At 64.6% G+C, this 12,167-nt stretch overlaps 2 protein-coding genes across 2 annotated transcripts; one reads left to right on the top strand and one right to left on the bottom strand.

The window, feature by feature from the left end:
- Positions 1–271: 271 nt before the first annotated feature.
- AANAT (aralkylamine N-acetyltransferase) lies at positions 272–1,972 on the top strand (the record flags this gene model as incomplete). Its single annotated transcript, XM_082007979.1, has 3 exons — positions 272–428; positions 1,122–1,276; positions 1,667–1,972. The coding sequence occupies 3 exons, from the start codon at positions 272–274 to the stop codon at positions 1,970–1,972; spliced, it is 618 nt and encodes a 205-aa protein (XP_081864105.1).
- A 2,715-nt stretch (positions 1,973–4,687) lies between these two features.
- Positions 4,688–11,916, bottom strand: RHBDF2 (rhomboid 5 homolog 2; the record flags this gene model as incomplete). The annotated part of the gene is made up of 17 exons (XM_082008338.1): positions 4,688–5,107; positions 5,759–5,912; positions 6,133–6,233; positions 6,489–6,564; positions 6,778–6,872; positions 7,002–7,065; positions 7,488–7,588; positions 7,745–7,906; positions 8,309–8,383; positions 8,899–9,010; positions 9,164–9,376; positions 9,605–9,738; positions 10,105–10,233; positions 10,829–11,041; positions 11,113–11,305; positions 11,560–11,684; positions 11,791–11,916. The coding sequence occupies 17 exons, from the start codon at positions 11,914–11,916 to the stop codon at positions 4,688–4,690; spliced, it is 2,493 nt and encodes an 830-aa protein (XP_081864464.1).
- Positions 11,917–12,167: the final 251 nt, after the last annotated feature.

Below are 12,167 nucleotides of genomic sequence, written 5' to 3'. Positions count from 1 at the left end.
CACGTGCGGCCGGGCCGTACCCAAGCCCCGGCCCTGGGGTCACTGTGGGCAGGTATTTGCTATATATATATATGTACACACACACGTATAGGAAGAGGGTGGCAAGCAGCCTAATCCTGCACGTGATCAACAGGTATTTTCGGCAACTAAGAGTGCTGGAGGAGATCGGCTGAAATAAAGGGTGCTGTGCGGCTGCCGGGATCAGGAGCCGGCAGACGCTGCCCCGAACAGAGGGAGCAGTGGGAAGGAGGGCAGGAGGAGGAGGAGGAGGATGTCGGCGCTCAGCGCATTGCCTTTCCTGAAGCCCGTTCACCTGAGGTCCCCCCGAAGCTCGCCCGGGGGCCAGCGCCGCCACACACTGCCTGCCAGCGAGTTTCGCTGCCTCAGCCCCGAGGACGCCATCAGCGTGTTCGAGATCGAGCGGGAAGGTAAGGGGCTGCCCCGGGGAGGTCCTGCCTGGCGGTGTCGGCTGGAGATGCCCCGTCCCTTCCCTCCACCGGTCCCTCATGCTCCTTGGGGACACACCGTGCTGGCAAAACCCCCACATATGCCCTCGTGGGTGATGAGGGAGGGAAGCCGGTGGCCGTGACTTGTGGCCAGGTGATCCTGGAGCAGGACCAGGTGAGTGGGGAGCAGCTCTCCCAAAACAGCCCCGCCAGAGGGGAGCAGACAGGAGAGGAGAAAGGTGGGAGGAAGGATGCCGTGCTCAGCCTCCTATTGCACAGGGGCACTTTGAGATGCACCCCCAGCAACCTCCCTCCTCCCCTCCATCCCAGGCACCCCCCGCTCCCCTCACTCGGACTCACCCGGCCCATTTCTCCCTCCTTTCCCAAGGGCAAGGGCAGCCAGGCAGATGCCAGGAGGGAGGGTTGGTCTCAGCACCGGCTGCTGTAGCCCTGGAATCAGCAACGGGAGCGGGGAGCTGGTCCCTGGGCCATGGGGGGCTGCCTCTGGAGGAGCAGAGCTGCTCTCCGGAGCCATCCCGTCCCTTACAGCGCCTTTAGACCAAGCAGGCAGCAGGACGCGTGCCATCCCTCCCCATCGTGTCCCACATCCCCCCACATCAGTGCCGGGGGCTTGTCTGGGTCCCCCTCGCTGTGCTCACAGCCGTCCCCCTCCAGCCTTTATATCCGTCTCCGGGGACTGTCCCCTCCACCTGGATGAGATCCGCCACTTTCTGAACCTGTGTCCGGAGCTCTCCCTCGGCTGGTTTGAGGAAGGGCGGCTGGTGGCGTTCATCATCGGCTCCCTCTGGGACCAGGACAGGCTCAGCCAGGTAAGAGCCAGACCCAGTTCGTCCCAGTTTGTGTGCTGGGAGAGGCGCTGCCAGAGTCTGGGGATGAGGAGAAACTCCCCGGGGCCCTGGGGTTGCCCACCAATCTTCTCCCAAGACGAATTGCTACAGGGCTGCTCTGGTGGAAATGAGCTTTCTCATTAATTAATTCTACTGATGCTGTTAAAAAATATGCTCAGTACTTCCCTACAACATTCATTTTGAACTTAAAAAGCCTGCAGGGATGATGGGGGGGGAGGTGAAGGGGGATGGCACCAGGACCCCTCTCCCTTTTGGGGGAGGGCGCAGACCCTGGTTCATCGGGGTGGGGAACCAGGACACATGCAGGGTGGGACCCCCCGGTCACACTAACCCCCGCTCCCCCCTCGGCAGGCGGCACTGACGCTGCACAAGCCGCGGGGCACGGCGGTGCACATCCACGTGCTGGCCGTGCACCGCACCTTCCGGCAGCAGGGCAAGGGCTCCATCCTCATGTGGCGGTACCTGCGGTACCTGCGGTGCCTGCCCTTCGCCCGGCGCGCCCTGCTCATGTGCGAAGAGTTCCTCGTGCCCTTCTACCAGAAGTGCGGTTTCGAGGCGCTGGGTCCCTGCGAGGTGACGGTGGGGGAGCTGGCTTTCATCGAGATGCAGCATCCCGTGCGGGGACACGCCTTCATGCGCAGGAACAGCGGCTGCTGAGCCCCCCCCGGGTCCAGCCCTGCCGAGGGGGCCGGAGAGAGGCTGGGGGGGCAGAATAAGAGGCTGCGACCCCTCTCCATCCCCGCCACGGCTATACATCTTCCCTGGCTGGCCCTGGCTACAGCTACTCCCTCTGCCACATCCGCCTTCCCCCCGGGAGGTCAGCCCGGTCCCGGCCCGGCCGCGTGCCCCCAGCCTCCATCCACAGGGCCGGGGGCCGAAATCTGCCGCCCGGCGCCGCTGGGAGCACCGAGCCCCCCAGGCTCCGCTGTGCCGGCGAGCCTGGGAGGGCTGCAGGGCCGCGCGCCCACGGGGGCGGAAAGGAGCAGCCGGGGGGGCTTCGCGGATTTAAGGGCCCTCACGGCCACGTTTCGCCAAGATGCCCGGCGGAGCCCGCACGCACACATGCCCCCGGCCCTGCACCCCCTCCCGCCACCGCCACCGCAGCCGTGCTGCCAAGCCCTCCCCCAGCAGCCCCCTCCAGCCCCACTTTGCAGAGCATCCCTGGGGGGACAGCCCAAACCAGTTCCCGCCACCCCCAGGCCCGCAACTGTCCCAGGACAAGCCTTCTGCGAACGCCTCAGGCCGCTGTGAAGCGGAAAATAAAGACATGGCGGTGGTTTTCTACGCAGCCCGTGTGTGTTCCTGCCCCGCTCTGACCATCGCCTCGCCCCGAGAGCCGGAGGGAGGGCAGCACCCGGCCCGAGCGGAGCCATCCACCACCCCTCGGGCCAGCTCAGCTTTGGGGGAGATGGGGCAAATCCAGCCCCGGGTCGTTCGATGAAGGGTGGGATACAGGGAGGGGGGGGCTGCCCTACAAGGGTCAGGAGGCTCCGTGGGTCTTCCTGCTCCAGGTATTCGGCTTCACCTTCTGCTCAAGGCCCTCCCAACCCTGTTCCCTCCCAGGGAGAGGTTTTAAGGAGTACAGCCCTGAACATCAGGCCACTGGCCCCAGGCACTCCCAGCTCATCCTCCCTCCCTGCCCCACTGACCGTCATCAAAACAACCAGAACCCTCCAAAATTGCCGCAACCTCATGCTCGAGAAGGGAGGAGAGGCCTCATGTGTCTCATTAAATACAGGTAGAAATTTATTAAGGGGGGGGGAAACCCACAACTTTTAAAAAAGTATCAAAAAGACAAATGAAGTGAAGTGTCTGTCTTTGGCTGGAGCAGCAACCAGAGGGACAGAGCGAGGCTGAAAACTGGCCCGTGGTGCAGGGAGGGATGCAGGGAGGGATGCAGGGAGGGATGCAGGGAGGGATGCAGGGAGGGATGCAGGGAGGGATGCAGGGAGGGATGCAGGGAGGGATGCAGGGAGGGATGCAGGGAGGGATGCAGGGAGGGATGCAGGGAGGGATGCAGGGAGGGATGCAGGGAGGGATGCAGGTGCCACAGAGCTCCTGGGGTCACCCGGAGAGCAGTTGTGGACAGAGGCAGCCGAGCTCCCAGCCCCTGAATACTCATCCCAGGACATCCTGGCTGAGGGATTCCCACCTTCCCCCCTTTAACAGTGCTGAGACCCACCAGCACCAAAGCAACACATACCAAGGGAGAGGCAGCCTGGCACCAGCCCGCATCCACACCAGGCCAGAGGAGTCACCCGGACCCCAGGAAGGACCTGCCTTCCTGCTGAGGCCGGTGGGAGAGAGGAGATGCTGGGGAGCAGCAGCCCAGGGGCTGGGGACAGGCAGGGACGTGCAGCCTCGAGCAGGGAAGGGGGAAGGCGACTGCCCCGGCCCTGCGCTTCTCTGTCTGTCCAGCACCATTTGACCTGGGTCTCTATGCTTTGAAGAAGAGAAAGGCATAACAGTGGGGACTGGAGGCACCAGCAAAAGGTGGGAGCACCGACGGCTTCCCGAGGGGTCTCTGGGCCTCAGGAGCAGCCACACAAGCCCCCCAGGGTGCTTTTCTCCATGCCTGCCTCCAGGCACAGCACTATGAAGGCAATACGTGCCACTTCTCTGCTTCCAGAAAGTGAATTTCACTGAAATAAGGGGAAAAGAAGCCCCCTGCCCCCCTGCCCCAAGTCCTGCCTCTCCATCCAGTGAGGAGCCCAGGTGAGGAAGCACAGGCCTCCTTCCATGGCCTCAGGGGAGCATCAAATGCAAGAGCGGGACTGAAAAATACCTTCGAAGCTCAGCTCTGAACACCTCAGAGCCGCGGCAGAGGCCCCAGGGAGCCCAAAGTGGGGAAAACCCTCAGCCTAAGGAGCTGCGGATAAAAAAAAAGTGCCCCTGCAAAAAAGGGGGTTGTGTTCACAGTATGAGCTGCAGCGCCCAGGAGCACCAAGGCAGGATGGGGCCCCAGGCAGGCAGGGGCACAGGCAGGAGACCTCGGTGGCTTCATTCCCCGGTGCTTTCGAGGCCGCTTGCCCCAGGGCTGGGAGCCCAGCTTGGCTGTGGACGCACCAACATCCCGCTTCCCTCAGCCCCTTCCCCAGGCAGGCAGCAACCGGGGCCAGTCCCAAACCAGTAATGGCTTTTCAGTGCCAAGAGGCAGCCCCAGAGGGGTGCAAGGCCACGTGGCTCCAGTCCTGCTCCCCACTGCATCTCCAGCATCGAACAGGGGTAAGCCCAAACCCACCTGCCCCGAGGATGACGGGGGTCTGCCCCACCGCGGAGCAGCCACTGCCATCTCCGGCAGGCTGGTGAAGACCCACCCCACGGAAAGCACCACCGCCGGAGCCTGCCCCAGCCCCAGCCCCTCCACCAGGGTCAGTGCAGGACCTGCTCCAGCTCGTACTTCTCGCAGAACTTGCTGGTGAAGGGCAGGCAGGTGAGATATTCCACCCAGCGCCAGTTCACGGGGTAGACGTAGAGCCAGACCACCAGCGAGGCAAAGAGCCCCACGAAGACCAGCAAGGAGATGATGATCATGGCTCGCTTGCGGTACTTGTCCACCGTGCCAAAGGTGATGTAGGGCAGGAAGGCGAAGGAGAGGAGGAGGCCGCTGAGGAAGCCAAAGAGGTGAGCGATGTTATCGATCCACGGCAAAAGGCCACAGATGAAGAGGAAGAGGACAATGCCGAAGAGGTTGAGGAAGGCTTTCCAGGGTTTCTCCAGCACTTGCCAGCTCTGGAAGAGCTCCACGAAGAGGCACGCCAGCAAGCCGAACTGGGATCCAGCGGGGCCCACCTGTCGGGATGGGGGAAGTTATGGCTGGACCCTGCACACGTCCCCATGTCCCCAGGGACAGTCTCCTCCCCTTGCAAAATACATATGGGTCCTGCATCCTCCAAGGGTGGCACTACCATGGGGTGGCCACACTCACGTTGGTACAGGGTGGGAGCCCTGACATGGGAGGAAGAAGAGGGGAGCACAACGGCACCGTTCCGGCAGAGCTGGTGTTTTCGGTGACTCAGCAGCCAGGCAGCATCACCCCCTCCCAGGCCACAGCCCCCCCGTCCCCATCCTAACACACCCCCGGGAGGATTAGGGTGCTCGGTGTGATCTCATTTAAAGCCCGGGAGGGTTTCGCTGCCAGCAGATTAGCCATCTGCCCGCCCGAGGACCCCGCACGCACACCGACACGTGGCGACGCGTGACCCACGCGACATGTGTGAACCCCACACGTGGGGCAGAGACATCCCCCCCTGCCTCTGCTGCGGGGGCACCAGCCTCCCATCCTCCCTGCGGCAAAACCTGCCGGGGGCTGAGAGCTTTGTGCTGATAGCTGCAGCCCCCTCCCCAAACCTCTGCCGGCACAGGGGCAGGGAGGGCCGTCCTTCGGTCCCTGGGGAGCTGGCTGGGTTCAGGGTGATGTGGGCAGAGACCCCCAGCCCTCACCTCCGCCCTGTACGGCAGGAAGATGGCACTGGCCAGGTTGCCCGTGATGCCGCTGAGGATGAAAATGATGGAGATGCGATGCCAGCCCGCCAGCTTCTCCAGGTCCCTCAGCACCGTCATCTGGAACGTCACTGACACCAGGCAGTGGATGATGCTGGGGGGAGAGACCCCATGTTAGAGACCCCGCCCAGCCCTCCCACCCACTGCCCCGGGGCTGAGACAGCTTACAAAACACCCGCCACCCATGGCGCGTGTCACTGGAGTCTGGCGGTGTCCTCCCTCTTCTCTGCCCATCAGGGACCACAGACTATCCCGATGGATGCTCCAGTCCCCGGCCACCCCATGCCCCGGGGGCGCGGGGGGCTGTGGCTCACCCGGCGTGCAGGAACAGGGACAGCCACAGGCGATAGAACTGGTCGGGGACCTCCGGGTTGAGGAAGGGCAGGAGGCCGCAGACCTCGTCCAGGCAGTGCACCTGCGAAGGCAGGGGGGTGGCGGGTGAGGGGCTCGGCCCACACCCCAGACCTGCCCCACAGCGGCAAGGCAGGCGTGCAGCCGGAGCCCAGCCGGTAGCTGGGGAAGTCCCTGCGCCCCGCATCCCCCCCGCTCGCACCCAGCCCCACTCCGTCCCACGATACTATAAAGCCCCTCGGCACCAGCATGGCGACGCATGACCCAGCTGCTAGCGTGGGGTCCCGCGTCCCCCGCCGCGCCTCCCCGGCCCCCTCACCTGCGAGCAGAGCGTTGCCTCCTCGTGGAAGTAGCCGTGCATGAACTCGCAGTACTCCCGCGTCGTGATCTCGCAGCTGGGCAGAGGGCAGGCAGCGGGCTCGCTCGGGGCAGGGCTCGCTCCCCCGAGCATCCCCCTCTGCTACCTGCCGCCATCACGCTTCCCACCCCCCCGAGGCTCCGTAACCTCCCTCTCCCCCCCGGCACGGGGTGCTAATGGGGCTACAACAGGCAGCAGGGCAGAGAGGGAAGCCGAGCCCAGGCCGGGTGCCCCCGTCGCTGCGACCCACCTGCCCTTGGTGCCGATGCAGCAGGGCCTGCCCTTGATCTGGCAGTCCATGTGGGCGAAGCCCGTGTGGTTGGTTTTGGTCTCGTAGGTGCAGATCTACGAGCAGGAGGGAGAGAAGCCATGGTCAGGGTCCGGCCCCAGGCTGTCCCCACAGCCCCGCTGCCCGGCTCGTCGCCCGCCGTGCCTCCCACAGAGGCTGCCGCTGCGGTGCCACCGGGCTCTTACTGGCCACTTGGTGATGTCATCTGGCCACACGTGGGGTGGGTTGGACGCCGGCTCCTCGCACGTCCTGGTGGGAGAAGGTGGGTGGGGGGTCAGGGCAAGTCGTCGTCGTCCCCCCCAGCACATCCCTCCCTGCGGACTAGTAACCCCCCTCAGGCGCCGACCTGCCCCTTCCCCTGGCTTGGGAGGCATCCTGCACCTTGGGGTGCACAACCCCCCGCGGCATCACCCATCCCAGCTCACCCCTGCGGGCCAGCGCAAGACAACGGCGTCATCCACTGCTGCCGACGTTTAGGCCAGACCCCACCTCGCTTTCCCCATGGATTCCCTCTTCCTTATCGCTCCCTTGCGGTCTGTAGGAGCCCCCCAGCCCCTCAGACCAGCGGATTCAAGGCTTCCAAGCTGGAAACGCAGCCCCACGCAGCACCTCCGCCGCGCCCCACAGAGCGCCGGGTGCCCGCCGCGCCTCTGCCCAGCCATCGTTTGTACCTGGGGTCCTGGTGACACACGGCCCCTGACGTCCGCTTCTCACCCGAGCCCGTGGCTGGCGCGTTGGCGCCCGGCCACTTGATGAACGTCGCCAGCGTCTCCTGGGGAGGATGGAGAGATTGAGCATGCAGCAGCGAATGCACCGCTCTGACCCTGCACGCATCCTGCCCTCGTGCTGTGCAGGGAGGAGGGGGTTTTCCCCTTTCCCCCAGGGATTCCCCGCGCTTCCCGGTGCCCGCGGAGGTGGCGGCACGCACCGAACAGTCCTGCGGCAGAGTCTGGATGCAGCCTGAGTTGTCGTTCTGGACGCAGCAGCTGGATCCACGCTCCCGGTCCCGCTCGCGCTGGATGAGCCGCTCCACCTGCCGATCCTTCCGGATGCAGGGGGAGAACTTGGCTCCCAGGTGGATCAGGTCAATCTGGAAGGGAGATGCCAGTCCAGGGGCTGCCCCGTGGCCCCCCTGCACCTCCCCCGCCTCCAGCTGCCCCCCTGGGGTCCCCACAGGCGACAGCCCTGAGTCTCCATTACCCCAGTGGGAGGAAGGCGGGCGGAAAGGGGACGAGGTCTCTCCTGACCCTGCCACCGCGATGCCGCAGCTCTGGGAAGCGCCGCTGAGCCCTCAGCCCGGGCTGGGACTAGGCAGCAGGTCCCAGAGGGATGGGCGCAGTGGGCACCGGGCACCCGGGGCAGCAGGCTGGGACGAGGGGGTCGAGCTCTCCCCCCGGGGTGAGGAGGAGCACCCTGGGGACCCCCCTTGGCTCAGGGCAGGGGGAGCAGAGGCTGGTGAAGGACAGAGCCTCGCGCTGGGATGAGCCCTTACCGAGCTGGGCCCGATCCAGAAGTTTTCCTGCTGGATGTACTTGACGCTCTCGTAGACGCCCTTGTTCCTCAGCACCTGCCGAGCCAGTCCAGGGTCAGCTCCCACCAAGGGGGCTGGTGGGGTGCAGCCCCCTCTCCCTCTGCTCTCAGAGGGCTGAGCCACCCCCTTCATCTGAGGGGAAGGGCTGCTGCGTCCCACCAGCGATGCGTGAAGGAGAGGGAGGGCAGCTCCGTCCAGCAGACACGGACCCCTGCCCTGGCTATTTAAAGGAGTCTCTCAAACAGCAGAAGCCAGCAGCACCCCAAGATGCTCCCAGCCCCAGCAGGGAGCATGACAGCACGGTGGTCACAGCCCCCCAGGAAGAAGGATGCCTGCTCTTGTCTCCAGCCCGGATGCCGGGGGAGCAATACAGCCAGCTGCAGGTTCCCAGGGTTAACCTCAACGGGAGGATCCTCGCTCCGGGGTGTTCAGAGCACGCCCCGGACACCAGCCTTGCTTTCCTTGGCAGCCAGTTGGTTGCCATTTCAGAGCCAGACACGTCACTGGAGATCTGGGAGGGGGTGGCCCCAGCCAGTAGCTCTCAAACTTACTAACTCTGTCGTCACGTGCTGGGTGAAGCCGATGGGGGCGATGCCATAGGTGCCGATGACCAGCAAAGTGATGAGGATATGGACAAAGGTGATCCAGTACGTGAAATATGGCCTGCGGAGGAAAGGACCCAAAATTCGAGCAGCTCGAGGGGGGCTGGGGAGAGAGATGCTGCAGTGCAGCAGTCCCCCAAACATCGAGGGGGACATGCATCAGAGTGGGGATGGGGAGCCCCGAGCCCATCCCCGTCCCTTCGGTCCCCCTCACCGGTGGCTGTTGGTGATCTCCAGCTGCGACTGCACAATGCTGCTTAGGCTGCGGCGGTACGTCCTGTTCAGCCACTTCCCCACCACCCCCAGCCCATAGTAGCGTTTCTTGCGGTCGAAGGCAAAATGTTTCACTTTGGAAGCGATGCGTCTGCCTCGCCGGGGAGCCGGGCCGGCGCTGGCGGAGGCTGAAGTGAGCTGGACGCCCTCCTGCCTGCAAAGAGAGGAGAAACTCGTCACACCCGCCAAAAGGAGCCAGCCGAGAAGTACCCCACGTGCATGCCCCGGCCGCAGCCCGGCGCGGGGAAGGCCAGAGGGTGCCTGGGATGTGGGCTAGAAGCGCCCGGTGCCCCACGGCAGGGATGGCTGGGGACATCGTCCTGACTGCGGCAGGACGCCTGGGCGGCCTCGGGGGCAGCACCCGCTGAGAGCTGGTACTCACGGGGTGGGCTGCTCCACCTCGGGGGATGCCCTGGCGTCCTCCCCCACCGGGTGCATGCGTAAATACGTGGCCGACAGAGGCGGCGACTCGAAGACATCATCAGGCATGGAGTACGTCTCGTCGTGCATGTCCATCTGGAAGGAGGGGTGAGACGTGTTCTTGGATGTGTGCAGTGGGTGAGAAGCCCTCCCCGACCGAGCATGCCCACCCCCAGGCCAGCCTGGGGAGGGGGTCATCCCCACCGACATCCCACTAACTGCACGTCACCGGGTGTGAAACACGCCCACAATGGCGGCGTTGCTCCCTGCCACCCCCAAGGAGCATCGCCAAGACCAGGGCCCCACGGCGCCAGACACAGCGGCCACCGATGACCCTGCTCCTGGGGCACGGCGAAGCACTGACACAGGGGTCCCCATCACAGCCCCGCTCCTCGTCCAGCCCCCATGCAGGGGCACTGGGACACCTCCCCACTCTGACAGCCAGCGTGGAACGGCGCTTGCCTTACTGAAGAAGGACGAGTCCAGAGTATCGGCAGCGTCCACCATGTCCTCGTCCATGAAGCTGGGGTACACGAAGCTCCTCTTGTTGCTCCTCTGCTTGGGAGCCAGTGGCTCCAGGACAGAGCGTCCCTTTGGCAGGGGAAGCAAATGAGGGTGAGCAACCAGAAGCCCTCCAGTTTTTGCAGCACCGAGGGTTTCTCATAGCCCCGCTCCCCAAAGCCAAGTGGCAAGCATTAAAACCCAACTGGCCACCATATCCCCCCACATGGGAAGGTTGGGCAGCAGGTGCTACCTTTAGCCCCGAGAGCCAGCGCTGGACCATGACTGTGTTAGCCAGCATGACAAGTGAACTCTAAATCCCCTGTTTGGTGTCAGTCCCACAAGGCCGAGGCTTGCCCGGGGCTCCCCAGGGACTAGAAAGCCACTGGAGAAACTGCCCCTGCAGCAAAAGGTCTCCTGGCCCCTCAGCAGTGAAAGTCAGAGGCTGCCTTTTTCTAGGGATGCCGTGCAAGATCGTTCCACTTTGGTGGTCCTGTTTTCACCAAAAGTTCTCTTTTTAAGCAGAGCTCAGGTTAAAAAACACCAACCTCCCCCCTCAAACCGGCCCTGGAGAGAGCTATCTCTGTGCAAAGCGAAAAGCCAAGAAGCAAAGATTATGGGCGAGGGACAGAGCTGAAACCCGAGTCAAGAAGATGACGACCTCCCCCGGCTCCCCAAAACTCACGCGGAGAAGGGCTGCGGCCGCCTTGAAGCTCATGTGGGCGACGGACTCCCTCTTCCTGCGCGGCAGGCGGCCGTAGCCGGAGCGGAAGCTGTTGAAAGACGCCAAGGAGACGACGCCGGGGGTGAGCGGGGGCAGGACGTGGTGGGGCGTGTGGGGACGGTCGGTCTCATCGGGATGACGGAAGGGACGGCCCCTGGCCAGCGGGTCCACGATCTGGAGGAGGGAAGAGGTGTTGGTGTTGGGAGACAAAGGCTGGAAGCCAGACCCTGCACCCCGAGCTCTACCTTGGGCATCTTGGTGGGCTTGGGCGACTCGGTGCCTTGGAAGGAGGGCACCTCCTGGCTGGGCAGCTCCATGTCGCGGTAGGCAGGCTTCAGCTTGCCGTATCTCATGCTGCAGTGCTGCAAGCTCTTGCGTTGCCACTGCTGTCGCTTCCCCTCCCAGTCGCTGCTGACGCCAAACCATTGCGCCGTGCCCCTGGACACACGACGGGCGTGCTTGTCACCAGCTGGTCCCCCCACCCCAGGTACCGCCATCCCCAGTGAGTCAAAGCAGAGCCACATGAAACCCTCCCAGGCATTCCCTTCCCAGCTGCGGCTCTCCATCCCCACCCAAGTCCTCTGCCAGCACCCACAGCCCTAGCACCCCGATGGGGACTGAGGGACCCCTCTGGTGACCCAGCCGCTGCCAGAGCCTGCCCTGCCCTCAGGCCACCGCTCCCCGGCCCTCACTTGCGGATGCTCTGGGACAGGGAAGTCTGCCGGCGGAAGCCGGGCTGTCGCTCCGAGCCGTCGCATCCCTTCGAGCGCGGCTCCTGCAGGCTCTTGCTCTTTCGGTAGATGGGGACTTTGGAGGGCTGGAAAGCAGAGCAGGGTGTGAGGCATGGGATCGCGTGGGCGGGTCCCCCGGGGACAGCAGCCCCCAAGCCCCCCGCGGGATGGACGCAGCTCCCCGTCGCTCACCTCCTTGCGGGTGCCGTCCTCCTCTGCCTCCCGGGGGGGTATGACGATGGAGAGGTTGGGGGGCTTCTTGCTCTGCAGGCGGCTGCTGCTGGAGCGGCTGCTCCCGTTCTTGTCGCCGGCTGACATCTCGGGCCGGCGGCGGTTGGCAGGCTGGGAGGGTGCAAGGAGCCAGTGAGACGAGAAAAAATATCCCCCCAGGAGCTTGCGCATGGGGGGAGGCTGGGCCCCAGCAGGAGATGGGTCCTCACCAGCCTCACCCCCCCGTGCTACTGATCTCGTCGGCATCAGCCCAGCCACCACGTCCCTGAGGCCCACACCCCCTCCCCAGGTTTGGGTGGACAGTGGGTTCCATCTCCCACTCACTTCCAGTCCCCCAG

Source organism: Phaethon aethereus (genome assembly GCF_964289735.1).
Source record: "Phaethon aethereus genome assembly, chromosome: 18".
In the NCBI taxonomy this organism is placed as follows: domain Eukaryota; kingdom Metazoa; phylum Chordata; class Aves; order Phaethontiformes; family Phaethontidae; genus Phaethon; species Phaethon aethereus.
The sequence above is the reverse complement of the archived record's forward strand: the minus strand, read 5'-3'. Positions and strand labels throughout refer to the sequence as shown.